This window comes from Symsagittifera roscoffensis, chromosome 5 (assembly GCF_963678635.1).
Source record: "Symsagittifera roscoffensis chromosome 5, txSymRosc1.1, whole genome shotgun sequence".
NCBI lineage: Eukaryota > Metazoa > Xenacoelomorpha > Acoela > Convolutidae > Symsagittifera > Symsagittifera roscoffensis.
In genome coordinates this window covers 51,030,338-51,057,287 of record NC_087066.1, presented here as the reverse complement: position 1 = coordinate 51,057,287, position 26,950 = coordinate 51,030,338, and the positions used below count along the sequence as shown (strand labels likewise).

Here is a 26,950-nt window from a genome sequence, read left to right as displayed (position 1 = left end):
GTCTATGAACTTTTGCTTTTTACCATCCTAATCAAATAACTAGAAAAAATTAATTTTAAAATTTCCTCAGACAAGAGTAGAATAAATTTGGCACTCGTCACAACGACTAAGATAAATGCAAACCAACAATTTGATGGTGATAACTTTAAATTTGAAATAAAAATACAATGAGTTTTCAACACTTTTGTGACAGCAAATAAAAACGAGCTAAATTATACGAATTTATGCACTATAATTTATTATATTAGTCTATTATGATTTATTTGCACTTTGAATTGCGAAACTAGTAAACTGCAGCATGGAAAAATGAGACAAATTGCACCTGCGGGGAATGATTGGACATGCGCGGATCGAAGGTTTACTCGAGAATGACCGGATTTTCAATATACACATATATATATATATATATATATATTTTTTTTTATGTCGACCAAATTAACTTTTCGAGCTCTCTCAGAACACTAGGATTCTATTTGAGCAAATTTTCCAAGCTGCGGGCAAAGTTCTTAAAAACAAGAAAAACCGTCGTTGTTAGGCTTTTTTTGGAAGATTTCGACTAACTTTTTTAGCGAGCTACCCTTTACAATTACTATAAATCGACACAAAGGCTCCTTAAGAAACACTTTAGTCGGCCTGCTAAAATGATGTAGTACAAAAGTAGCAAGGGGAGACCCTTTGGGCAGTGAGGGGGTCGGATCTCTACGGGGGGGGGGTCCAACCTAAATCCACTAATGTGATGGGATCATTTAAGTGAAATAAATGGAGCAAAACTGAAAGTAAAATAATGCACATTTTTACAATTAGTTTTTATTCAACTGAAAAGGTTTTTAGTACGGAAAATTGAAATGCCAAAACAAGAAAAATTTTAGTTGTCAGAACTTGATAAAAAATTTTAAATGTCAGAACTTGATAAAAAATTTTAGGATTTTATGCAAAAATTTTGTGTATTGTACACTTATTTTGGCTTAGATAGAAAAGTAGAGCTCTTTATATACAAACATTTCAGTTCGTTTGCGAAAGTTTTGGCAATTTGGAATCTCTTTAGCTTCATAGTAGGAGTCAACATGTTGTTCTCGACAGTAAAGGGAACTTCGGCGAAGTGTATGTTCTTCACGGTTTCCAACGAGCTCAGTCCTTTCGATTTTGCGAACTTCTGAAGATCCGTTAGAATATGATTCTTCAGTTCTGAATTTCTCTCGCAATTTAACATATGCCGACTAAAATCTTCCGCATTATCGCCTTTCCCGTTTGAAATCTGATTAGCCAGAAATTTCTGGACCGCTTCATCATCTATGTCGACAATTGCTACCAAAAAATCCTGCAAACTGTCGCCATGAACAAAAACATTGTTAACCAAGTTGCTCATGATGTAAATATTTTCCACTTTTTCCGCAGAAATGTATTCACCTTGCGAGAGCTTGAACAAATTCTTCTTCCGGTCGACTATTTTGAGTACGCCGTTCGGTAACCAGCGCCCTATGTCGCCCGAATGAACCCAGCCTTCCTCGTCAACAATTTCCTTGGTCTCTTCAGGGTTCTTGTAGTACTCTCGCATAACATTAGTTCCCTTGTAGCAAATTTCACCCTCGTCCGAAGCGCTTTTATAGCCCATGTCCTTTACATTAACTAACTTAATCATCATAGTTTTCAGCGGTGGTCCAATATGGCCTGTTTGAATATCGCCGGGAATAGTTGCCGTGATCCCGGCGAAACTTTCGCTCTGGCCGTACGCCTCAATTACGGGACATCCAAAGGCCGCCCGGGAGAAGTCCATGACTTCTTTGCTGATAGGCGCACTCCCGGTCATTATGATTTTCACATTTCCGCCCATGCTTCTCTGGATTTTCCTCATTACAGTTAGCTCGAACAGGTAGTTTGGCGTCTGGGATCTAGCTTCGATGCGCTTTAGCTTGTCAGATATGGCCATGTGGAGTAGCTTTCTTTTCAGAGTACTTTTACTCGCTCCCTCTTGGATCTTGGAATGGATTCTGTTAAGTAGTCTCGGTACCATTGGCAACACAGACGGTTTCGCCGTCTTCAAATCCTCCATAAGTCGACTCACATCTCGACTGTAGTAAACGACAGAAGCTCCCACGGCGAATATTATATACGTTGCCGCTAAGTTCAAGGAATGTGCCGACGGCAAATACGAAAACATGACCGAAGATGAGTTCAAAACTGCGCCATATTTTCCGTATGTTACCACCGAGTAGCCGGCGCTTATCGATGCAACCCATCCTTTGTGGGTGAGCACAACTCCTTTCGGGTTACCGGTCGTTCCTGAAGTGTAGATAATAGTCGCGACGTCGTCTTCTTCCGCCTCCGACTCGTGAATTTTTGGGTGTCCGAAACTTTCGTTTCCTTTGGCCATGAAATTTTCGAAAGATTCGCATGAAACTTCTACATCTTTCAACGCGCCTCGCGATTTCTCATCGAACTCTTCAAAGAAAATTACATGAGAAATAGGAGCTCCTGATTGCTTAGCTGCTACAATTGTTTCGACCTTTGACTTGTCGCCGCAGAAAGCGATTTTTGCTTCGCATTGATTCAAGACGAACTTAAAGCCGTCTTGGCCGAGAGAGTCGTATAATGGAACCGTCACGTGGTTTCCGAAGACGCATCCGAGATTCGTGATGTCCCATTCTGCTCGGTTGAGGGCAAAAATGACGACACAGTCGCCGCGAGATAGACCGAACTTACCCAATGCTTTGGCAACTGACATAGACTGCTTGCGAACCTAAAAGAACGACCGAATTGTAAATAATGCAGCACAGGGAAATTAAATCGCCAACAAGCATCACATATTAAGATAGTATAAAAGTTTTAAAAAATCCCTAAATGAAGACATTTGTAAACTCCTTGAATTTTCTTTTACAAAGCGTACTGCAGAAAAAGAGAAAACATAGAAAACAATTGAAAATTGGTCATTAAACTCCTGCTTAATTTGCTTTCCTGTTAGCAAATGATTTCGAATTGAACTTGAAACACAGAGAGGAAGCCCATGTTAGCTTACTTGCGACACAAAAATACATGCCAGTGCTCAGGTGTGAAAGTGACTGCAGAGAACACTGACTGTAAAAAAGAGGTCTTTTCAATTATAGTCCCATTATGGTACAACCACGCTATAGGTGGATATATATTTATTGCCTTTAAAAGGGTTTATCACTTTGTTAGCGTGCTTGAGGATGAAGGAAAAACCCTAAAAAGCTGCGAATTGTTTCACATTTTTATAATTCGACACAATCGTGTCGTTTTCTATTGGCCTTCTGATTCATAGAAGCCCAGTTGACGTACTCGAACCAGGCGAAAAATCAATTGTGAAAAGCTGTACAATCTTTTTTTTTTCGATTTTCTACGATCAGATCAATATCATAATTTACCAACATATTTAAGTGAGCAATTAAAATTTAAACTTACAAAGTGCTATTAAAATTTCATGAACAGAAAACTGCTATACAAAGCATGAAAACACGCTACAGCTTTGCACGCTACAAATTCATAAATTTAAGACTGAGACAAAGCTGCAGCTTCGCATACAAAACGGCACAAATTAGCTCTAAAAGGCTCAAAAAATAAAAAAAGAGAAAAGATACAATCAATAAAAAAGTTGGTTTGTAGGGAATCGAACCCCAGCAAATTGCGTTATGCGCCGTAAAAAATCTTGGAACATTTGTCAACGATAAACCAGATACAAATATACACAGAGGCAAAGCTGAGCTTCGCACCATTGCGATACAAAAAAAACTTCAAAAAATCGCTTTTGTCAATAAAAATTGCAATCAAAGTCCAAAATATCCAGAGCAAAATTTCCCGACCCATTACAAAACTCAGCAAAGAGCTTCGCGAACGCTATAAAGAAGGCAAGTTTTCAAAATTCTGCGGAACTGAGCAGACAAAAAAGGCGGACAGACAATCTAAATTAGCCCAAATTTTATATTTGCGAAAAAAAAACAGGTCTAAACTGGAATGGAATTCCCGGGCTTTGTAGTCTCAAGCAAGGGGGTTACAGCAACTTGGATGAAGCTGAACCATCGAGCTGCGGGAACCAAGCCGACAAAAAGACGGACGATAATCCGAAAAAGCACAAAAACTCAGTTTGCAAAAAATAGGGCCCGGCCGGATTCGAACCTCAAGCCTTTGCCGTCTCACGCTGTTGTTTTACCTTTACGCCAGAAACACTGGATGGTTGATTGGATTTAAAATAATAATTACCAAGCGGTAACAAAGTCGAAAATACCTGAGCAGAAACCCTTTATGCCTAAAAAATTCTGAACTTAAAAAAAATGTTAATTCCCTTCCCCTCAGAGCACACTAACAAGTAAGTAAGCTTTCTTCGGTCACAACGACGCAAAAGAGGCCAATAAGTCGACATTATTTGAACCAAAAATTAATAAGCCGATAAAAAAGACAAAAAATGAAAACAAATGTGAAATTTTAATAAATCGAGCTGCGAAAATTACAACCACTGTGAAAAGAAAATTTAGATTCGGCCGGACTTTTCAAATACTTAAAGCAACCTCAGCTTAAATTTTTTTCAACTTAAATGATTCTTAGATGTCGACCTTTTGAAAATTTTGAAAAGATTTTGAATATTTTGTCGACCTTTTTTTTAGGTCGACCGAATTGATCTTTCGAACTCTCCCTAAGCACGGTTTAAACCCTGATTTGGTAAAATTTTGTGCGCCGCAGGCAAAATTTTGAAAAAACCGTCCAAAAAAGGCGTTTTTGAGAACTTTTTTTTGAAAATTTTGACCAAAAAATTGCTTTTTTCGGCGCGCACACCCCCCTCAAAATTAGTATATATTGGCGCCGAAGGGTCGGCCAAAAATTGATTTCTTAAAAAGTACCAAAGGGGGGACCCTTTGGATCGGCAGGGGTCAAATTCGAACTCAGGACCTTTGCCGTCCCAGGCGTATTCATTACCACCATGCTGTGTGCAAGAGACACTACAAAATTTGAATGCATTTTGAACCAAGGTAAATCAGGAGTACAATGAGTCCTGTGGACAAAAGTTTACGGAAAAAGCCTAGTTGTTTGCGGACGAATGTTTACGGAAAAAGCTTATCGCAAGGATAATTTTGCTATGCAGCAACCAGGTGTAATATAACAGCTTGAAAAGGTCTTTTGTATTTGTAATTTGAATTAGAAAAGTTGATATCTTAATATGACATTAGGCTTCGCTTGGGACAAAGGAAAAAAAAGCAAACCGAAAAGCTTATAAATCAGCAAGCACATGAAAACGCAAAATGCTTGAAAATCACATACAAAAACCCCTTAGACTGAGGTTCGATCAAGAGCATTGGGCCAAAACTCACTTGACTTAAATCTCAACCATACCGTCTTTCATGCATTCTTTTTTGAAAATCAAACAATGGAGCGGATAAAGCTAGAAAATGCATAAACTTTGCGCATAACTTCAGTCCATTTTTTCATCTCATTCGAAGGCAGTAATTTGTGAAGTTATGCGCAAAGTTTATGCATTTTCTAGCTTTATCCGCTGCATTGTTTGATTTTCAAAAAGTAATGCATGAAAGACGGTATGGTTCAGATTTAAGTCAAGTGAGTTTTGGCCCAATGCTCTTGATCGAACCTCAGTCTCAGAGGTTTTTGTATGTTGATTTTCAAGCATTTTGTTTTTTTTCATGTTCTTGCTGTTTTATAAGCTTTACGGTTACCCTTTTTCCTTTGTCACCAGCATCTTTTAACACTACGTTCGCACCACCGCATGTGTAAAAAAACGAGATCTAGCAAGAACACATATCACGAATCTCCAAGATAACAGTACTGTTGCGGCTTTCAGAAACAAGTAATTGATATATAAAAAAGACGAAAACTTTGAAGACTACGAGATTCGGAATTGGACCTCTCACCAAAAGTCAGATGACCTTATCACCGAACTGCGGCCTATTATTTTTGGACCACTGATATTTGTTAGTCTCAAATATCAGACAACAGAACTGTTCAATTAGGCGTTATAGCTATTTGTTGATCTTCACTAAAGACTGTGATTTTAAAAACAAATATTACATGCTATTACCTTGAATGATAAACTCCAAAAAATTTTCAGTAATTTCTTAGTCCCACTCAAAGCAACATCAATGACGTAGTTAGTTATTAACTAAAACTTAGTTACGAATAAAGGAGGCCAGTTAAAATGCCTTAGTGCGAAATCGAATCGTTTTTGCTTTCTCATTTATTAGCTACTTGCGCATTATGAGCAATACATAACTGAAATTAAAAACATAGCCAACAGGCATCTTCAAAAGTGTAAATGAACTCCTAATAGTTATTTAGAAAACTCCTAAAATTGAATTTTTTTTGAACCGATTTCCAAAAGATTAATTGTTCACTCGGGGGATCGATCCTTGGATCTTCGTGGGTCCTGCCTGGTGCGCGCAGCACTATATTAACATGACACGAGACTTCTCTAAACTTCGTTTTATAGTTTGATCCTGAAAATCTAAAGCGAAATATTTACGCGGAGCGAATTAACCTGCACTAAAAAACCGTTCCAAATAGAACTGACGCAAGCTAAATAGTCGGTTTGATTACATACACGACACAAAATTAAACAATTCAAGTTTGATATCGGCCTAAAACTCACAGTTTGTCAATTTTTCATTTACCATAAACTATGCCAGAACAGTTAAAGGGCAGTCGAAACATTCGGGAATGTGCACTGATACAAGCTGTCGTGTTATTATTTTACGCTTGTATGAAGCATATAGCTTTTTCGGCTCATTGGATGAATATAAACCACATGAACTGGGTTCATTTATTAGAAATGAAACTTCAAAGCAGATGCTATTGATTGCCGATGCTGCCTGTTGGTGGAAAATGCCACCAAAAGTAGCAGGTTGAAAACAAGTTACTTCTCAGCATAACACTACGCGCCGCTTGTTGTTGTTAGCCCACGCGGGTCGGGTTGGGCTCTTCTGTCTCCAGGTCAAGGAACTTAGCAACCTCTACCGGCCGAAGCCACAGGTCTGCTGGGGTGAGTGGGGAGGGGTTTTGGGAGCAGTTGAAAAGGTGACATGTTGTGTGGGGGGCAAGGGAACAGGTTGGGCAAAGGTGGGAGATGGAGCTGTCGAGGCGGGATAGGTAAGTGTTAAGGAGCCGGCTGTAGCCAGACCGGAGTTGGGAGAGCTTACAGCGCGTGGGACGTGGGAGAGATTTTTCAGAGGGGTCAATCTTTGGGGGAGGGATACAAATAACTTTAGACGGAGGGGTTTCGGCTAGGAACTTGGTTACAAGGGAGGTATGGTTGTCTTTTAAAATTGGTTTGTAGTAGTTAAAAATAAAAGTGGAGACTTCGCTCGTCCAGAACTAGAGGGTGGTTTGCGTAGACTGAAAAGTCGGTTAAAATTTTCTGGGTGTCTTCTTTGAAGCAGCTTATAATTGAGGGGCGAAGTAGACGGGGAGGAGGAGGATGTGAATGTATAAAATTAATGGGATGGTGGGAACGATAGGTAGAGATAAAAAATTGAGATGACAGAAGGGTATGGTGGTCTTTGACCGTTAGGATTTCAGATTCACTGTGCAGGTGGGCAGTGGAACTCATTAGATTTGATCCAGTAACAACGCGAAGGGATTGGTTTTGGGCAACCTGCAGGCAATTTATGGAGGTGTTACTTGATGCGTGGGACCATGCGGGGGCTGCATAGTCAAGTATGGGGCGAATTAAAGCTTTAAAAGTTAGGAGGAGGGTTTCTTTGGAGTGACCCCAGGTTGATCCTGCTAATGCCTTCAGGATTCCGATCCTGCGTCTGGCCTTTTCAGCGGATTGTATGCAGTGAGTGGCAAAACAAAGTGTTGGATCAAATGTCACCCCTAAGATTGTTGGATTTTTGTTTAGGGGTAGCGCCTCGTTATTTAAAAGAACACTAGGTGTTTTATTAAATTCTTTGTTATAAGTGGAGCAAAGTGTAACTGATCCTTTAGAGGACGCGAAACTTAGTTTGCGTGAGGTGAAAAAATCGTAGAGCCTTTTTAGGTAGCTATTGATGGAGTTTGAGGCGATATCAATATTGGAACTGCTTGCGAAGGGGTGGAAATCGTCTGCATACGAAACAAGGTTTACATTATCGGGAGGTGGCGGTGCATCATGGACATAAAAATTGAAGAGTGTGGGTGATAAAACAGAACCTTGGGGTACGCCACAGTGGATTATTCGATGGGGGGATGTGTGTTCAAGGAATGAGGTGGCAGCCTGTCGACCATTAAGGTAATTACTTAGCCAGCGGACTAGACTTCTTGGGAGGGGAGTGTCATGAACGAGTTCCACAAGTGAGCGATGACACACCATGTCGAAAGCCTTAGATAAGTCAAGTGTGGCCAGTACCGTACGTTTAGGGGGGCGATTTTGTTTAAAACCGTCTGAAATGTAAAATTCGAGAGTGGAGAGAGCTGTGGTGGTGGAGTGAAAAGGGCGGAAGCCGTGTTGGTGTTTGCGTTGGGGAGATGTTTGGTAAAGATGGGGTGAACGAGCCTCTCCAGAATTTTAACTGCTGGGCAGAGTAAGGATATAGGTCTGTAAGATGTTGATTGTTTAAGATCCTTATTGGGCTTTGGAAGCAGTGCAATTTTTGAATTTTTCCAAATTTGGGGGATAGTGTTTTCGGACAAAGAGATATTAAAAAGGTATGTTAAGTATTGAGTAGCAAGTGGGCCGAGATGTTTAAGATGTATATTACAAAGGCCGTCGGGACCTAGCGCTCGCGATGGTTTGCTGTCTGCAATGGCTTGTTTAGTATTTTCAGGGGTAAAAATTGGGCTGTCTGACAGCGGTAGTTTGGCAATTTTTCTTCTCGTTATACGAAGGAGTTTGTCAGAGGCGTGGGGTCTGGCATTTGTGAATTGTTTGTTAAAAGAGCTGGTAATATCACGAGGTGAGTGTATGGGTTTAGAACCAAAAGTAATGGGGTGTCTTCCTGCCACGGGCTTAGATCCATTTAAGGAGCGTACCACTTTCCAGAACTTTCTGGCACCAGTGCGGTAGTCGCAAGTCCGGAGGAATTCTCGCCATTTATTTTCTTTGCCCTTTGCTGTCTGTTTCATGAGTCTACAGTTCAGTTGGGATATGACTTCTGGGGGGAGATTTTGTTGTCGGCTTAAATCTCTTTCGGCGGTAAGGGCAGTGGACTCGGGGGAAAGAGAGGGAGTGAAGTGGCGAATACGGCCAGCGGGGATTGGTGGCGTGCTGCCCTGAGCACCAGGTCCCTCAAGAATTTCTCTCCGGCGGCAACTCCGGAAGGTGGAACCGCTGAAAAGAAACCCTCCTCAATTTCCTCTGTGAATTTGATCCAATCTGCTTTTAAAAAATTTATAGAAGTCCTTTTAGGTGAAAAATTTATAAAATCATCCAAGGGTAGTTCTAGAAGAATGGGTAGGTGATCTGATCTTAGAGATTTAATTGGGGTCCATGATGTGGAGAGTAAGAGCGATTGGGATGCGAGGGAAATATCTGGTGACGAGAGTTGGTTTTCTGAGTTAAAAGGGACTCTGGTTTGTGTGTCATCATTTAATGGTGCAAAGGTGGATTCGGTTATTTCATTGCTAAGTACAGAGCCGCGTTGATCTTCCTCGATGTTGGAGTTCCATAGTTGTGAATGTGCGTTGGCATCCTCGAGTACTAAGGCGTCCCCAGGTTCAAGTAGTTCGGCAAGGGACGCAGAGTAACCAGGGGGACAGCTCGAGCGAGGGGGGATGTAGAAATTATAAATACGAAGCTTGGATGAACTGGCTACCACTGATATGCCCATAGCCTCTACTGTTCCATCGTTGTTAATATTTATTTCTTCGTATTGTATCGACTCATGTATGGCTATGAGAAGACCGCCCCCTTCTTTTTCTCGATCTTTTCTAATTAAAGTGTAGTGTGAGCCAAGTGAGGGGTTTCGAGATTTCTTTCTTAATTTAGTTTCTTGGAAGACAGCAATATGAATTTGATTTTGAGATAAGAAAGCAGCAATTTCGGGTGCTTTTCCGGAGATACCGTTGCAATTAAATTGAAGGATTTTTAAAAGGCCTTTGGCGGGGTGTGGTGAACTATTTACATTATTAACAGCAGTATGATTAAAATGGTTGTTTGAACTTGAGTTATTTACACTATTTACACGATTACGATTTGCGCGATTTTGGGAGGAGGAATTATTATTCGAGGAGGTGGGAAGGGTGGGAGGGGGAGGGGGGTTAGGGAGGTGGGGTTGGGGGGCGGTTAGGGAAGTTGAACAAGTTTGGGAGTTGGGGGTGGTCAAGTTAGAGGACCTGGTGCCTGGGGGAGGTAAAATGTAGGTAGAGGTACAGGTAGGGCAATAGTAGTCAGGGTGGTGTTGGTTAAGGTGGGTAAGACCACTACATTTAAGGTGAATGTAACCACAGATGTGGCACCAGACACTGGGTTGGGTGCGTTTGATGCGGAAAGAGCAAGGGGAGCAAAAGTAAGGCCCTGGACCAGGGTTTGGATTAATGCCGGAGCGGAGTAGTAGTATAAGGATGAGCAGACGGAGCAGCCTGGCCGGCTTCAGACGCTCCGTAACCGAAAACCCGGAGACTTCTGAGCTTCTCCCGACCCAATGGGAGGGGGGGCTTGACGCCATTTGCATCTTGGTGGGGCCCAAGATGTCGGATCCACCACTGGAAGGCGGCGTCGTCTGGATCCCTACGCGCCGCTTGTGCATTAATCAGATAAATGAGATGTAATTACAAGTAAGATGTAATGCTGGCACAAGGGATAATTTCAGACCAAACCGTCATTTTGAACTCGTATTTTCAACAATGAATTTAAAAAGCACAAAAACAAATATTCACAAGCTTTACCACAGAGGCGAAGATGCTTTTCGCACCATTTTCGATACAAAAAAAACGTGATTAAAATCAAATGAAAAGAAAAATCAAAAACTGAAAAAACCTTCGAAAATAGTGTTTGTCCTAAAAATTGCAAAAAAAGCCCAAAAGTTCCACAAAAAAATTATCTGCACCATAGAAAACTTTACAAGGAGCTTTCGAAATGCGGAAAATAAGCCGAATGTGAAAAAAAGTCCTTCTGTGGGAACTGAGCCGGCAAAAATAAGCACAGACAAAATCTAAATTAGCAAAAAAAAAATTCAGTTTGAAAATAAAACAAGTCCCCACTGGAATCGAGCTGCCGGGCTTAGTTGTCAAGTATGGTTGTTACAGTTAATTAGAAAAAAGCTGAAATAAACAAACGGAAGATCGTCCCAAAAAGCACAAAAACGAAAAAGTTAGCACAAAAACGGCCCCGGTCGGATTCGAGACACTGCCGTTTCAAGCAGATGTGTTACCTCTACACAAGATGCACCAGAGCGGTTGATTGAATTTGACGTTATAATAAAGGAAGCATATGAGGGAGTCAAGGCTCCAGGAGATGAGTCCTGTGAACAAGTTATTTCAAGGGAGAAAAAAAGTCTAGTAACCGATTGCAATGCCCTTGCTCATCGCAAGGGTAATAAGAGCAGGGGCTGATCTAGGATTTTCTCAAAATAATTATATATTGGCACCAAAGGCGGCTTTGAAAAAATTTAGGGTCCGTTAGCGAAAAACGGATAACTCAATTTAGTACAAAGGGGGAACTTTTGGGTTGCCAGGGGGTCGAATCGGTGAGGAAGGGAGAGCGGAGTGGGGGGGGGGGGGGGTTAGGGGGCGTCCGCTGACAACCCTCCCCCCCTTAATCCGCCTCTGAATAAGAGTACACTAATTATAAACACAGAGGCGAAGTTGCACTTCGCATACACAAGCAACCGGGAAAAACTGACCGATAACGCTACCTGGAAAAACTGAATGAGTAAAACATTGATTGAATTTGATTTCTCAAGTCACGCACGCCAATTATGACGCATAAGCAGTACCAGTCAATTTAAAAAAAAACTAACCCCCTCAATTTATAGCGCAGTTTAAGGAGCAGTAATAACATGAAAAAACTAAATGTAATAAAAATAAAATGAATTTTTTTAATTTGACTTTTTTTGTGAAAATGATCCCCCCGTCATTTAAAGTGCAAAGTGAGAATTTTCGCTCCTACTCACAATCAATTATGGCAAATAAGCTTCTTTCAACCAATTTCGAACAATTTTTAGGACGGATTAAATCTGGGCTTACGCGATAATAGCGCGAAATATATCGCGCGTTAATTGTTTCCAAATTGGCCACAATCGAAACATTTAAACACCCATAATTTTACGAAGATCACAGGTGAAATATCTTTTTAAATTTAAGCTCACGACAAAAAGACCTTTTGAACGATATAAAAAATCCCGTCAAAAACGGCTAGTTTAAAAGTCGAAATTTGCCTGAAGAAAAAAACCACCCCGAGCACAAATATTCCGTTACGAAAGTCGGAACAATAATAGTATGTGTTAATATCCTTAGCATTGGCTGTACTTAATAACTGGTTATTGATCAAAATGAACACATTTTATCGTAACAATATTTGCGACTTAGGTTGGAAAAAAAATAGATAGTTCATGCTATAACACAAGCTTTGCTTGTGTAATTAGGCATAAACAACAACAAAAAATCAATTTACTCGAAATCTTTTTGTGATCACCTTTTTTTAAATAATTAATCCGAGGTGGCCGTTAATTAAAGCAAAAGAATGCTCTCAAACCACATTGAAAAAGCATGATCTAATCCAAACTGCCCGTGTTCTACTCTATGTCAGAGAAAGTTTCCACTTCCTATTTGTAATAAAGAACAATTCCCTTCCTTGTCAAATAGATGAATGTACCACTGCTTTTCCAATACCAAAAAAGAAGTAGATTTTGAGCGTAAAAATTTCTGAACCGAGCTGAATATACTTCACAGAAAAAAATCGCGTTTGTTAATATTTAAACGTTTCCGGATGGCTTCGTAACACATCAAAGTTAAAGAACAGCGTGAAACTCATTACCGTTCGTACTCGCTGTACAGAAACAAAACAGAAAAAAGAATATTTTTGTTTCAATTAACATATTGCATCCTTAGTTAAACATTGCTATGACTAAGTTTCGTATATAAAATATTATCCTTAATCATGGCTCTTTTTCACAATTCCCCCTCCCCCTTTGGTACCTAGCAACAAATTGCCATTCAAAAGTCGAAAAAAAAGATAGAATTTCAGCTTACAACCTTATTTAAGTTGAAACGCATTTAAGCAACGAAGTTTACAAGCATTAGGAAGAGTATGTTTTTGCTCTTTCACGACAAGGCATGAATGAAAAATGAAATATTAGAACGCATGAATGAAAAAAGAAATCATTTGCATAGTTTCGCGCACTTTTCCGGGCTCTTTCACAATTTTCTGGCATCTTTCCCTCAGAAAGAGCAAAAACATACTCTTCAACAGTTCGAACATAGTTGAAGATGGCCTCGGGCAATAGAGCCGACATCGGGCACTTCGTGCCCTCAGGCCGGGCTCTTTTTCCCTCGGCCATCTTTCAACTATGTTCTAACTACTACAAAGTGTGCCCTTTACGCCCAATGGACAATCGCGCTAGTCTTTAAAACTGAAAAGATTATAAAGGTACTCACATATGTTCTTCTAGCATGATCATTTTGCATCAATGCATCCTTGTACGAAAAACTGCAAACCGTGATTTTAACGAATGGCAATATGACACTAATCATGACTAACGACAACGATTAAACGCCCATTTTCAGACTCCTCAATCTTTTGGAAAGATCAAATACCTTTTCGACCCTGGATCTTGTAGCAAAAGGGGACCAATTCGTTACAAGGTACAAGGTTCAACGGGAAGCATATAGTTAAAAAGATCCTAGTCCTTTCCCTTCAAGTTTTGCAAGACTGATCATTTGATAGTGTTTCGACTTGATAACACTGGCCAATCGCAAGCAGAACAACTTGATAAATTATTTTCGATGTCTTCGCAAATCCGTTTAAAAAAATTGCGTTTCTGTTAGATAAGTTTTCGTCAATATATCGGTATATATTTCAAGCTACTTTTATTCTCAACGTTCAATTTTCAGCTGATTAATTTTTCCGTTCAGCAAATAACCAGCTCTATCACACTTACATCATTGTAAGACAGCCATCGCACTGATCCATTGCAAATGGTTCCCAAACAGTTTTTGGCTCCACTTTTAGCGACTCCTCGTCTGAACAACTCAGTGACTGTCTTCTTCGGCAGATCAAACGCACTTTCAAGCAACTGTGTGCCATTTTCAGTCCCATGTGCGACTCTTATTCTCTCGCTACCAGGTAGCATAATGCTCTGGTTGTCGAATGAGAAGCCCTCCTCGTTGACTTCGGCAGGTGGACGAGGAGTTGTATCCTTGCCGTATCCGTTGTCAACGTTAGACGTCGCCATCTCAAACTTAAAAAGTTGTTACTCAGGTAATTCCTGAACATTTCTTAGAATATAACAAAAATGATAAATCGTTTAAATTTTTCGAGTGAACCAACATAATATCGCCAAAATTTGGTCAAATTGGACTCCGCATACTATACGGCGCCCCAGTTAAGACAAGGATAGGCAGTTGCTGCGCAAGTAGCACAGAATGTTCCAACCACATTCGTAAAATGTTTTATCTTCAAATTAGCGTCGCTTCTTCTGCGTGGAGGGATATTAGAGCTTTACAAACGCGTAGATCGTTGACTAGGCATAAAACACTGCAATTATCTTCAAAAAGTAAGTTGCACTTCGCATACAGAGGCAAAAATATGACCGATCACGCTACTCGGAAAAACAGAATGAGTAAAGCTTTGCGCCTACAAAACTTCTTAAGTGATGCACGCCAATTATGAGTCTACATAGTTGCTAGGTGACGCAAGCCACTTATGACGCATTAGCAGTACCAGTCAATTTGAAAAAAAAAAGAAATTTACCAACTAACATGCCTCAATGTATGGAGCGGACGCCTTTTAACTAGTATACGAAAAAATTCATTAAAAACATCCGACCCTGCCCAGGTTCAAACCCTCTTATTTTGTGGCCGGTCTCCTTCCCTACCTCTACACTACAGATCCCTGAAAAAATGATACCTTGCAGCTAAAGCGCTATTTGTTATAAATTACTCTGTGTTAATATCCTTAGCATTGGCTGTACTTAATAGCTGGTTATTGATCAAAATGAACACTTTTATTCTGTCGCAACAAAATAAAGAAAGTTCATACTATAACACAAGCTTTGCTTGTGTGCAAAACGATTTAAAAAATCCAAATTTTTTGAACTAAAATTTTTAAATTTATATGAAAATCTATATGGCCGAAAAAGAAAACAAAATTTTTTAAAAGAAAACAAAATTTTTATCACCTTAAACGGCTAATATTTATATATAATGAACGTTCCTCGATTGCTTTACTAGCCCGAGTTTTTAAATGTCGTTCAAATCACGACCAAAGGGCTTTAGCATGATATATCACTCGACCCATTCCGCTAATTATTTAAGGTACCTGATTTAGCGCGAGAAAAAAGTTAAAACACACGCGAATACGAAGTTCCTCCACATTTTTCAAATGGTCGGAACAATAACAGCAAATAAGTCTGTATTTTTGCAACTTAACAGCTGCCTACGAAACTTTATCCAGATTATCATATTGGGGATAATGTGATTTTTTTTAAAGGTAATCAGAAGGTCAAAAGTATCATAGTAACCGAGGTTACAGTCATGAGTCCCTTCATCATGTATTCCAGTCAAAATCCTTGGAAATTTTTAGATATGGAAGTGATAATGATAAAAGAAGATGACAAGTGTTTAAGTCCTTTTCAATTAAAATCGATACGGGTTACGTTTCTTCAATAAGAACACGCAACTCGACACGAGATATAATATACAAGTGTTACAAGTAAAAAATTTCGTCGAAAGTTATTTTGTCATTTATTGTTCTGTGTACGCAGGCGGCTTTCGCAATCTGTATTGCCAGGGAGATTCTCTGTTTTAAAAAGCTGCCTGCTCTGGGTTCCTCAGTGCATATGCTTAGGTTCTTATAAAGCTTGCTCAAAAATACTTCTGTGCTGGGGCCGGCCGCGCCCTGAATTTCGAAAGCTAGCGGTTGAAAAAGATATCCATCATTTACAAGATCTTTATACTTGTCAATTTTTCGCTCTTCCGCTTCAGCGGCAGCCGTACCAGGGTTACAAACAGACCCGGCATTAATCCTACAAGGAGCTAAGGAGTCTACTACCGTTACATCCCACAAGAGCTGCTTACCATTAGGCCCATGGAACGCGCGTCAAACCGTCTGGTCGCTTCTGATCGGTCCTGTAGAGGTGTCGTGGTTCTAAAACAGACGGAATGTGAGTAGATGATAGACTCTGCTTTATAAGGGCATTCAGGTTTGAATGCCTAGAGAATCTCCCTGCACTTTTGAGGCAAGAAAGACCATACCAACCATCCTCGGTAACGTCTTTTCCGCACACGCATTTATGCCGTTCGCATATTTTTGATCCTAATCGAAGTCCTATCGCAATTTTGAGTAGTTGCTTCGACAGTTTTAACCTTAAATTTTTGCACGGGATGACGTTCAACCATTGGGAGCCAAATCTATCTTGGAACGCGTTGAACCTTTTTACGTCCGTTGGTTCGAGTCGTAAAATCAAGTCTGCAATTTCGCTGTCAAAAATTGGCTCCGTCCAATTTTTTTGGATTTCATTTTCCGGAGCCATTTCAATTTTTCCAAGGTCAAACCACCGTTTAAGCGCATCATCATAGGTTCCATCCACATGCTCCAAACCGAAGATTTCGCTCAAGGCATCTTTCGCTTCTACTGCTGAGGCTAAGAAAGCGGGTAAAGCGAGTAGACGAGCGGAAGAAACGCCCAAGCCACTTTTGGCTGCCGGGAGAACTGCTTGTAAAAACTGGTTATCATCCATTTTCACGTTAGTGACCTTGCATAACGAATTTCTTAGTAATTTATCGTAACGTTCCAAAAAATCATTTTGCAAAAAAACAAGGGCTCGTACGCAAAAACTATAGGAGTTTTGGCATGCTAAAGCAATTTTTCAGGAGGTAAAAACCATAATGGGCGTCTAGTTTGTCAATGACACCCGAGACTTTTTCAAGTTCCTTTATTTTTTCGTCGAGCAATTTTTTTCGGTAAAGTTCGCCGATTGGAGATCCTAAAATGAGGAGTTCTTCTTTTGTTTTTATTTTTATTTTGGGGCATATTTTTCGAAATTGTGTTAAAATTGAATTATACTGTGTACTAGTAGTCGGTCCCAAAAAACAAAGTTCACACTTCTCAGTGTTTAAGCTCAGGCCGTAAATTTGTTCCGATTTCAGAATGTTTTTAAGGTCCCGTAGTACTACCTTATAGTCGTCGGCTAAATTCCCATCATCTAAATACCAGATGTTAATTTTCGACTCCAACTGTTTGACTAGTGTATGAATTGTTTCCGCAAAAAGGGGTTGGGCTTCAGGATCACCTTGCTGAGTTCCGTCTTCTGACATTATGACAGAGCTTCCGTAAAAAAGGTAACTAGGTTTACCATACGCGCAATGGGTGTAATTATACAATTCGGGGCGATTTGAATAAACATGATTCAGCATTGTTTCTCTGTTTAAAGAGTTAAAGGCATTCTTAAAATCTCGCTTTAAAAGAACAGTGCATTTTGGATTGTCGTCGCGTTCAATTAGGTTTCGAAACGAGTGCGCAGCTATTTCTGCTCCTCGTTTGGTACCGCATCCTACCTGTACGTTTCCGAAAAAATTTTGTCGCTTCTGTACGTTTCCGAAAAAATACAGACTTATTTGCTGTTATTGTTCCGACCATTTGAAAAATGTGGAGGAACTTCGTATTCGCGTGTGTTTTAACTTTAAATTTGGAAAAAAGTTAAAACACACGCGAATACGAAGTTCCTCCACATTTTTCAAATGGTCGGAACAATAACAGCAAATAAGTCTGTATTTTTGCAACTTAACAGGTGCCTACGAAACTTTATCCAGATTATCATATTGGGGATAATGTGATTTTTTTAAAGGTAATCAGAAGGTCAAAAGTATCATAGTAACCGAGGTTACAGTCATGAGTCCCTTCATCATGTATTCCAGTCAAAATCCTTGGAAATTTTTAGATATGGAAGTGATAATGATAAAAGAAGATGACAAGTGTTTAAGTCCTTTTCAATTAAAATCGATACGGGTTACGTTTCTTCAATAAGAACACGCAACTCGACACGAGATATAATATACAAGTTTTACAAGTAAAAAATTTCGTCGAAAGTTATTTTGTCATTTATTGTTCTGAGTACGCAAGCGGCTTTCGCAATCTGTATTGCCAGGGAGATTCTCTGTTTTAAAAAGCTGCCTGCTCTGGGTTCCTCAGTGCATATGCTTAGGTTCTTATAAAGCTTGCTCAAAAATACTTCTGTGCTGGGGCCGGCCGCGCCCTGAATTTCGAAAGCTAGCGGTTGAAAAAGATATCCATCATTTACAAGATCTTTATACTTGTCAATTTTTCGCTCTTCCGCTTCAGCGGCAGCCGTACCAGGGTTACAAACAGACCCGGCAGTAATCCTACAAGGAGCTAAGGAGTCTACTACCGTTACATCCCACAAGAGCTGCTTACCATTAGGCCCATGGAACGAGCGTCAAACCGTCTGGTCGCTTCTGATCGGTCCTGTAGAGGTGTCGTGGTTCTAAAACAGACGGAATGTGAGTAGATGATAGACTCTGCTTTATAAGGGCATTCAGGTTTGAATGCCTAGAGAATCTCCCTGCACTTTTGAGGCAAGAAAGACCATACCAACCATCCTCGGTAACGTCTTTTCCGCACACGCATTTATGCCGTTCGCATATTTTTGATCCTAATCGAAGTCCTATCGCAATTTTGAGTAGTTGGTTCGACAGTTTTAACCTTAAATTTTTGCACGGGATGACGTTCAACCATTGGGAGCCAAATCTATCTTGGAACGCGTTGAACCTTTTTACGTCCGTTGGTTCGAGTCGTAAAATCAAGTCTGCAATTTCGCTGTCAAAAATTGGCTCCGTCCAATTTTTTTGGATTTCATTTTCCGGAGCCATTTCAATTTTTCCAAGGTCAAACCACCGTTTAAGCGCATCATCATAGGTTCCATCCACATGCTCCAAACCGAAGATTTCGCTCAAGGCATCTTTCGCTCCTACTGCTGAGGCTAAGAAAGCGGGTAAAGCGAGTAGACGAGCGGAAGAAACGCCCAAGCCACCTTTGGCTGCCGGGAGAACTGCTTGTAAAAACTGGTTATCATCCATTTTCACGTTAGTGACCTTGCATAACGAATTTCTTAGTAATTTATCGTAACGTTCCAAAAAATCATTTTGCAAAAAAACAAGGGCTCGTACGCAAAAACTATAGGAGTTTTGGCATGCTAAAGCAATTTTTCAGGAGGTAAAAACCATAATGGGCGTCTAGTTTGTCAATGACACCCGAGACTTTTTCAAGTTCCTTTATTTTTTCGTCGAGCAATTTTTTTCGGTAAAGTTCGCCGATTGGAGATCCTAAAATGAGGAGTTCTTCTTTTGTTTTTATTTTTATTTTGGGGCATATTTTTCGAAATTGTGTTAAAATTAAATTATACTGTGTACTAGTAGTCGGTCCCAAAAAACAAAGTTCACACTTCTCAGTGTTTAAGCTCAGGCCGTAAATTTGTTCCGATTTCAGAATGTTTTTAAGGTCCCGTAGTACTACCTTATAGTCGTCGGCTAAATTCCCATCATCTAAATACCAGATGTTAATTTTCGACTCCAACTGTTTGACTAGTGTATGAATTGTTTCCGCAAAAAGGGGTGGGGCTTCAGGATCACCTTGCTGAGTTCCGTCTTCTGACATTATGACAGAGCTTCCGTAAAAAAGGTAACTAGGTTTACCATACGCGCAATGGGTGTAATTATACAATTCGGGGCGATTTGAATAAACATGATTCAGCATTGTTTCTCTGTTTAAAGAGTTAAAGGCATTCTTAAAATCTCGTTTTAAAAGAACAGTGCATTTTGGATTGTCGTCGCGTTCAATTAGGTTTCGAAACGAGTGCGCAGCTATTTCTGCTCCTCGTTTGGTACCGCATCCTACCTGTACGTTTCCGAAAAAATTTTGTCGCTCGGAGAGGGCCTTGCTTCCAGCGCATTTAGACGCGATACGTCTCAGCGTGTTGCCTATGGCAATCGGTCTCAACCCTCCGTCTATCTTTATGAGGGCGATGAGCTTTGCGCCAAAAAAGAAAGGTCTTAGTGGTTCGGGTATTTTGCCATCTCCAATGAGGTTTATCAGCTTGGTAAGCGATTTCAGAAAATTAAGTCCTGCACTGCCATTCGACTTACTAACAAGATCTTTAAAAATTTGAGGAACTATTTTATCAGGACCTGCTGCTGATTCGTTTGGAAAGGACATTATCGCTTTGTATAGGTCGAAATAGGTTACGAAAAAACTATCCAACTTTTCTGGATTTGGAGCTGCAAATTTGGCTCGCTGCGGATGCTTAGACAACAATTTTTGATAGTTATCAGTTGAAAAAGGAGCTATTTTGTCATCCAAAGCAGCAAGCCTTATTCCTCCCTTTACATTTCCTTCATCGAGCTTACTACTTATTAACTTTATTCTCTGCTCGAGGTCACTCAGAGGCGGGTTTGAAACTTGGGGATGGGGTTTTGGAAGTGACACGTCATTTGCTCGAATTTTTTTATTTGTCAAAGAACTCATGCTTGTGGTCTGTTTGCGTCCACTTCTTTTCGGTTGCTCCAAAAAAAACAAGAACGACGTTAAAAAAATTAGCCATTTTGTAACATCTTCTACATTGTAGACGATGTCATTTATTTTGTCCGACAGACTTTCCGCCAAGGGAACACGCGAGTCTTTTGGTACTCTCTTGAGTACTCGGACATTTGAGATGGCTGTATTAACATAATTGTCTAGCACTAAATCATTACCTATTGTTGCTTTATTAACAGATTTTACATCAACGCATAAAGGACATTGAAACCATTGGGTTTCCTTAGAGTCGCTAAGAGAAATATTTACACAACTGATATGATACCAACTAGAACAACAATCACATCTAATCCAATTTATCAGTCCTGAAGGTTTTAAGCAATCTTTGCTTGTACACTCTTTGTTGTTTTTCCTCATCTTGACGCAGCATAAAGGTTAAAAAAAAAGGATTTTGACTGGACTTTAGGGGACTGAACTAACCCATGATAAGCGGTTAGTGGGAATTTTACAAATCAGCAAATAAAAAAGAAGACAACTAAATTAATTTAAATTTTAAAATCGAATTATAAAAATCAAAAACAAGGAACAATCTCACCCGAGCTCAGTAGGTCCAGCGGCGCACCACCAGACTCCTCAAGCCAGTTCCAGTTTCCCACCTCCCCACAGAAAGCCACTTGACAGACCTGTCTCTAAAATCCCTCAGAGGGCGCTCCACATACAGGCACAAACATCAAACATAACAAATATGTTTAATAAGTTTATCACTAAATCATTACCTATTGTTGCTATATTAACAGATTTTACATCAACGCATAAAGGACACTGAAACCATTGGGTTTTCTTAGAGTCGCTAAGAGAAATATTTACACAACTGATATGATACCAACTAGAACAATGATAGCAACTAGAACAATGATACCAACTTAAACATGACAAGATATGGCTATTGCTTGTCATGTATAACAAGAATAATCTTCAGGCAATGCCTACCAACCAGCTCATGGCTACTTTATCTGTCAATCGACATAACACGATATTTATTAGTTGTCCACTACAACTTTTTCATACGAAGATATCGAAGACGTTACGTTATAATAATCATAATAATAATAACAAAGGATTTAGGAATATAATCGAAGGGTTCGCATAAAACCCAGTCATTGCATTGTTCAAAGTTTAGTTTTAAGTTATAAATGTAAGTTTCTTCAGGTCTCTAAAGTTGTTGCATTGGCATAAAATGCGCCAAGTGCATGTGTCTGATTCGTTGTAGCGAGTTTTGAAAAACTTTGTGTACATTCCTAGAAGTCTGTTTTTGCATTCTGGGTCAAACAATATGTCACATTTGAAGTATTCGTTGTACAAATTAGCAGGACGACATGCCCGAAACCAGAAATCTGACTCGCACTTCTTCAGACGCATTTGTTTGCAGACGAAATTTCGTGTCATTTGAGCTCTTCGGTTTCCAACGTCAGTGATGCTTACATGGCTTCTCCAGTCGATGTCAACTTTTCCAGCTAGTATTTTTGCAAACAGCAGTCCAACATGAAGCTCTTGGTATAGAGACAGAGGAAGGATGTTAAATTTCACGAGTTTGTCTTTATAGGAGATATGGCTATTGCTTGTCATGAAAACCCAGGAGATCGCTTTCCGCTACATTTCTATGATTCCTAAGTCACCTTTTGATGGTTTCCAGATAGCTGAACCGTAGCACAGAATTGGCACAACGTAACAGATGTATGCGTTTTTTCTGGTCGCGAAATTCGCCTTTGAGAGATTCCTTTTGAGTACGAAGAGAGCGTTTAAGGCTTTTTCAGCCCTCTTTTTTGCGTGTTGCGTCCAAGAGAGCGTGTCGGTTATCAGGATGCCCAGATCTTTCATTACTTCAGTTGTTTCGAAGCTGTAACTGGGGAGTGCAATCGTAGCTGATCCTTTGATATAGAGGACTTTACTTTTCGTCAGGTTCATTGACATGCAGTTTTCCTCGCACCACCTCCAAAGTCTCCTAACATCTATGTTGAGAGTTAAAGGGTTGTCTCCAACAATTTTGTAGTCGTCTGCATAACCAAATGTTGCGGACATGACACAGGACGATAGATCATTTATGAAGACTAGAAGAGAAGCGGCCCGAGTATAGATCCCTGGGGAACGCCGCTGAAGACTTCCAGTTCTCCGGAAATTGTGTCATTGAGTCTCACTGTTTGCTTCCGGTCGAGAGGTAGCTGTGTATCAGAGATAAACAATTTCCTCCAATTCCAGAAGTCGATAATTTCTCCATGAGGATTCCGTGCGAGACTTTGTCAAAAGCCTTTTGAAAGTCCAACTAGAAGGTGTTCAGGTAGTTGCAGTTTGGCGAATCTAGGCAGCTAAATATCTCGTGTAGATACTCTATTAGGTTTGTTATCGTCGATCGCTTAGGTCTAAAACCGTGTTGGTCTGGTGTTAGGGTTGGGTAGACAATTGGGGCCAGTTTATCAAATATTAGTTTCTCAAGCAGTTTTGACACTGCTGAGAGCAGGTTGATCGGTCTGTAATTTGATACGTCTTGTTTATCTACGTCTTTGAAAATTGGTGCGATTTCGCTGATCTTCCATTTTTATGGAAATATCGCTTTATTTGCAATCAAGTTGAACAGTAAGTGAAGTGATTTTGGTAGTGACTTTCAGAGGTTTTTCAGAAGAGCATTACCAATCATGTCTGGTCCATTTGCCTTATTTACGTGCAGCTCGTTCAGGGCATCTTCTATTTCATCGATTGTGAAATTGATACTGTTCAGAAGAACGTTATCTTGTCGTTCTGTTTTCCCAACGTTGGCGTTTTGTGTGAAAACTGATTGAAAATATATGTTAAACAATTCAGCTTTTTGAGCGTCTGTATTGGCTATTTTTTGATCTAGGAAGATCTCTGAAGGGATCATGCGAGACTTGGTGATTGATTTCAGATATCGTTGTATTTCGCTAAATTTCCCATTCTCAAAAAGCATTACTTCGTGGAGATGTTGGTCATTTTGAAGGGACAGTGTTAGTTCAGTTTGGCGATTTTCAATTTTGCCTTTGTTTGATGGGGTAGGTTTTCGCTGATTTTTAAATTGGAGTGTATTTAATTTCTTGATAAGGTTGGAGGAATCACTTCCCACCCAAGGAGCTAGTTCAGACCTGTGTTTTGTAGTGATAGGTAGCAGGTCATGTAGTATTTCGTATAATCAATCGTACCAATGATCGAGCATCAGTTCAACGTTGCGCAAGCAAAATGGTTGGAAGGGGTGTTGACGAATGAATTCATTCACTTCTTCCCAGTTTGCTTTCTTGTACGCGAAGATGCCAAAATCTAGTTTTTGTTTGATGGCTGGTGTCTTTTTATGAATAGGTCAGTAGTCAAATGAGACTTTGGCATGGAGTGGCAAATGGTCGGAACTGAATAGACTACTCAGACGGTTGTCAAGTTTTACGCTGGTGACAAATTGCGGTTTGTTACTAAGGAGAATGTCTAGTGATTTTCCATCAGGGTTTTTTTTTAGTTATTGGAAGTTTGACTCACAGAGTTCCTCAAGAATTGACTGCTCATCTAGAGAAGTTGAAGTCATTGACGGCCAGTGAGTACAGTCAAAATTTATATCTCCAACTATATACGAACAAATTGCACTTTGTTCAAATTGCTCACGCCTCAAGAACTTTAGGAGTTCGATTAGATCTGAGATTCCCCATGTGTAGGTACTATTTGAAGGAGCGCTGTAGATGCAGCATATTAAAATTGGCTTGTTCAGTGATATGCGGATGATAACACAATCTTGAAACGCGGAATTGATTTGGCTACTTGGAATGTTACGGTTTACTGCTATTAGTACGCCACCATGTTTTGTCAAGCCTTTGTCACTCGGTCTGTCATTTCGGTGGATAACGTAGTTTGTCACAAAAAGTGCAGCGTCGCCGATGCTTTCTGTCAACCAGGTTTCAGTTAGGCAGATGACTTGATATGCGTTTTTTATTTGGACAGCATTAGAAAAAGTTGTCCGCCGTTGATACTCAAGAATACTTCTGACATTGTAAACAAGGATATTCATCGACGCTGCTAGTCAATTGGGTGCTTTGGGATCTGGACAATTCTCTTTTATCCACTTTTACACCTTTTCGAATGTACAGAGTTGCATCGTGGACTCTTATGTCCTTTCTGTCTACAGATTTGTCGCTGATAAGTTGCATTCTTCTGACGAGGGCAAGGTTTTCTTGATCAGCTTCTTCCTTCGTCAGTTGTCGGCTGAGGAAAATTGGTTGAGGGGAGTTTTTCAGTTTCCTCGCAGATAGCAATATCATTCGTCGTTGGTATGCATTGGGCACTTTTAATAGGATTGTTATTATCTTGTTCTCGTCATATCGACCCAGGCGTATGACATCGCCAATTGAGGCATTGACATCCATATGGGTCAATACTTTTTTTTAACTTCGGCGAGATCGTGTTCTTGGCGCAATCTTGCTTCCTTCTCCGTTGATTCAGGGATTCCTCGTATGCGAATGCCATCGAGTTCCTCGGCGGGTTTCGGTGGCGGTTTTTGGCGACTGGCAGTTGAGTTAAGTTGGGTTCGATAATCTGAATCAGGTTGTTTTGTGCTTAGCAGCGTTTTGATTTCGGTCACTGTTTTTTGAGGTGAGTCATTTCGTTTTCCAGAGTTTTCATTTGAGTTTCTCGAAGTTCTTTTGAGGTTGTAGTTTCATGGGCAGCTTGGGTCAAATTATCTTGATGTTTTTCTTCAACACATTTGTTGCATATCAATAGAGCATTTTTTCCTAAGGCTGGTATTCCATTGACAGCGGCTTCACTTAGACCAGTGCAGTCTTCATTCAGGTGCATTCGACAGCCACAACAAAAGCAGTCGAAAGAGCTTTCATTTTTAAGGATTTTCTCGCAGCACGTACTACAAGAATCAGATACTGACTTGACCCGATTTCGGGTGTTATGTTTAGACATCTTAAAATCTTAAAAGGGGCTCAGAGCCAGAGACTCGATGAGCACGCCTGTTGAGATTTTAACGTTTAGTACTCAGATTTGCGTACCTGTTTAGAATTTTTGCCGTTTAGCTTCGCGCTTCTCGGCAGCCGTTCGACGCTTCGTGCCACGTGTTTTGAAGATTCTATTGAAGTCGGGAAATTAGTGCAGCAAAGTAGCTAGCGTCCTCGACTCTATGTCAGCAGCCTGGTGCAGTTTTCGGTATTCGGCAATTAACGATTCGTCAATTCTTTCAGAAGCACTGATAATATGCTTGGTCACGTCGATGACGTAACAGTCTATGAGTTTAGAAGATCGTCAAATATGTAGGGAGCACCTATGCGTTGACAGGTAACGACGCAAAAGAGGTTTCGAATATTCTTAAGGGTTGCAATCAGTTCTTCGATTATTTGGGGTATGTTGCCTTTTTTCGGGTGCGATGTTATTGTGTTGTTTATTAAACCGTGCCAAAGAACAATTTTGCAGTTCCTGAGAGGGGTTGATGTAAGATAATCGAGGCAGTAATTTGACGTGCTAGCGTCAAGATTCAGTCCAGGGAAAGAGTGAACAGGATCAGCAAGCTTATCTTAATCCGATTGTTCAAGTTTATTGATGGATTCGTAAAGAGAACTTGCACCTACTATTTTGATCATAAGGTATAGAGACTAAGAAAAATAAATAAAAAAAATTGGAATGAACTCAGCTGATTGGGAATTGGGATGGTGAACACAGCAAGTCGGGAGCCGTCCAGAGTGTAGTTCCACCCAGTGTCCAGTGATAAGTAATCCAGAAATATCGTCGTGATCAAACTTTTCAACAATTCAACATTGACTATTGGGGCCACCAAGGCTGCCCCTTGTATTCATTTTTGAACTGAAATATATTTTGAAAAGTTACATCAATCTCATTGTTGGTGGTATAGTTTCGTTTCTTTTATCGACACCTGTACCATTAAGAAGCAAAAAAAAATTGAATGTTCATAAGTAGAAGACCTCAAAGGATCTACCAGACCACAAAAAGGTGTGCAGTAGATATCTACTATGACTACTACTACTTAAAGAATCAATTCCATTAAATATAAATAAAGGCATCATACAGATTGTTGAAAGGCTATTTACTTGGTGTGTTACATTAATATAGTGACACGGCGACAACAAATTACTCAGCACGTAATCAAGTATTAAGTACATAATCAAGGTGTACTAAGAGGGGCACTAAGAGGGGCAATTGATGCAATTACAGGCCAAAAACATAGAACAGGAATTGTTTAAATCAAATGAGTTAACCCTCGCATGCAGATAGTTTTTGAGTGACTTCTTAAACGCTTCAGGAGAT

At 40.1% G+C, this 26,950-nt stretch overlaps 2 protein-coding genes across 2 annotated transcripts in view; one reads left to right on the top strand and one right to left on the bottom strand.

The window, feature by feature from the left end:
• Window positions 1-26,950, top strand: part of LOC134846200 (angio-associated migratory cell protein-like) — a 553,983-nt gene that overhangs the window by 193,355 nt on the left and 333,678 nt on the right. The gene's annotated exons all lie outside the window — the stretch shown is intronic.
• LOC134846314 (long-chain-fatty-acid--CoA ligase 5-like) lies at window positions 130-14,326 on the bottom strand. Its single transcript, XM_063863618.1, has 2 exons — window positions 14,031-14,326; window positions 130-2,737 (listed from the first exon to the last, which is right to left on the bottom strand). The coding sequence occupies exons 1-2, from the start codon at window positions 14,322-14,324 to the stop codon at window positions 956-958; spliced, it is 2,076 nt and encodes a 691-aa protein (XP_063719688.1). The 5' UTR covers window positions 14,325-14,326; the 3' UTR covers window positions 130-955.

Bases quoted from the DNA above. Each gene is read 5' to 3' on its own strand.
- LOC134846314 (XM_063863618.1), bottom strand. From the start codon at position 14,324: ATGGCGACGTCTAACGTTGACAACGGATACGGCAAGGATACAACTCCT. The intron at 2,738-14,030 runs GTAAGTGTGATA...TCGTTCTTTTAG, and splicing joins GATGGCTGTCTTACAATGAT to GTTCGCAAGCAGTCTATGTC.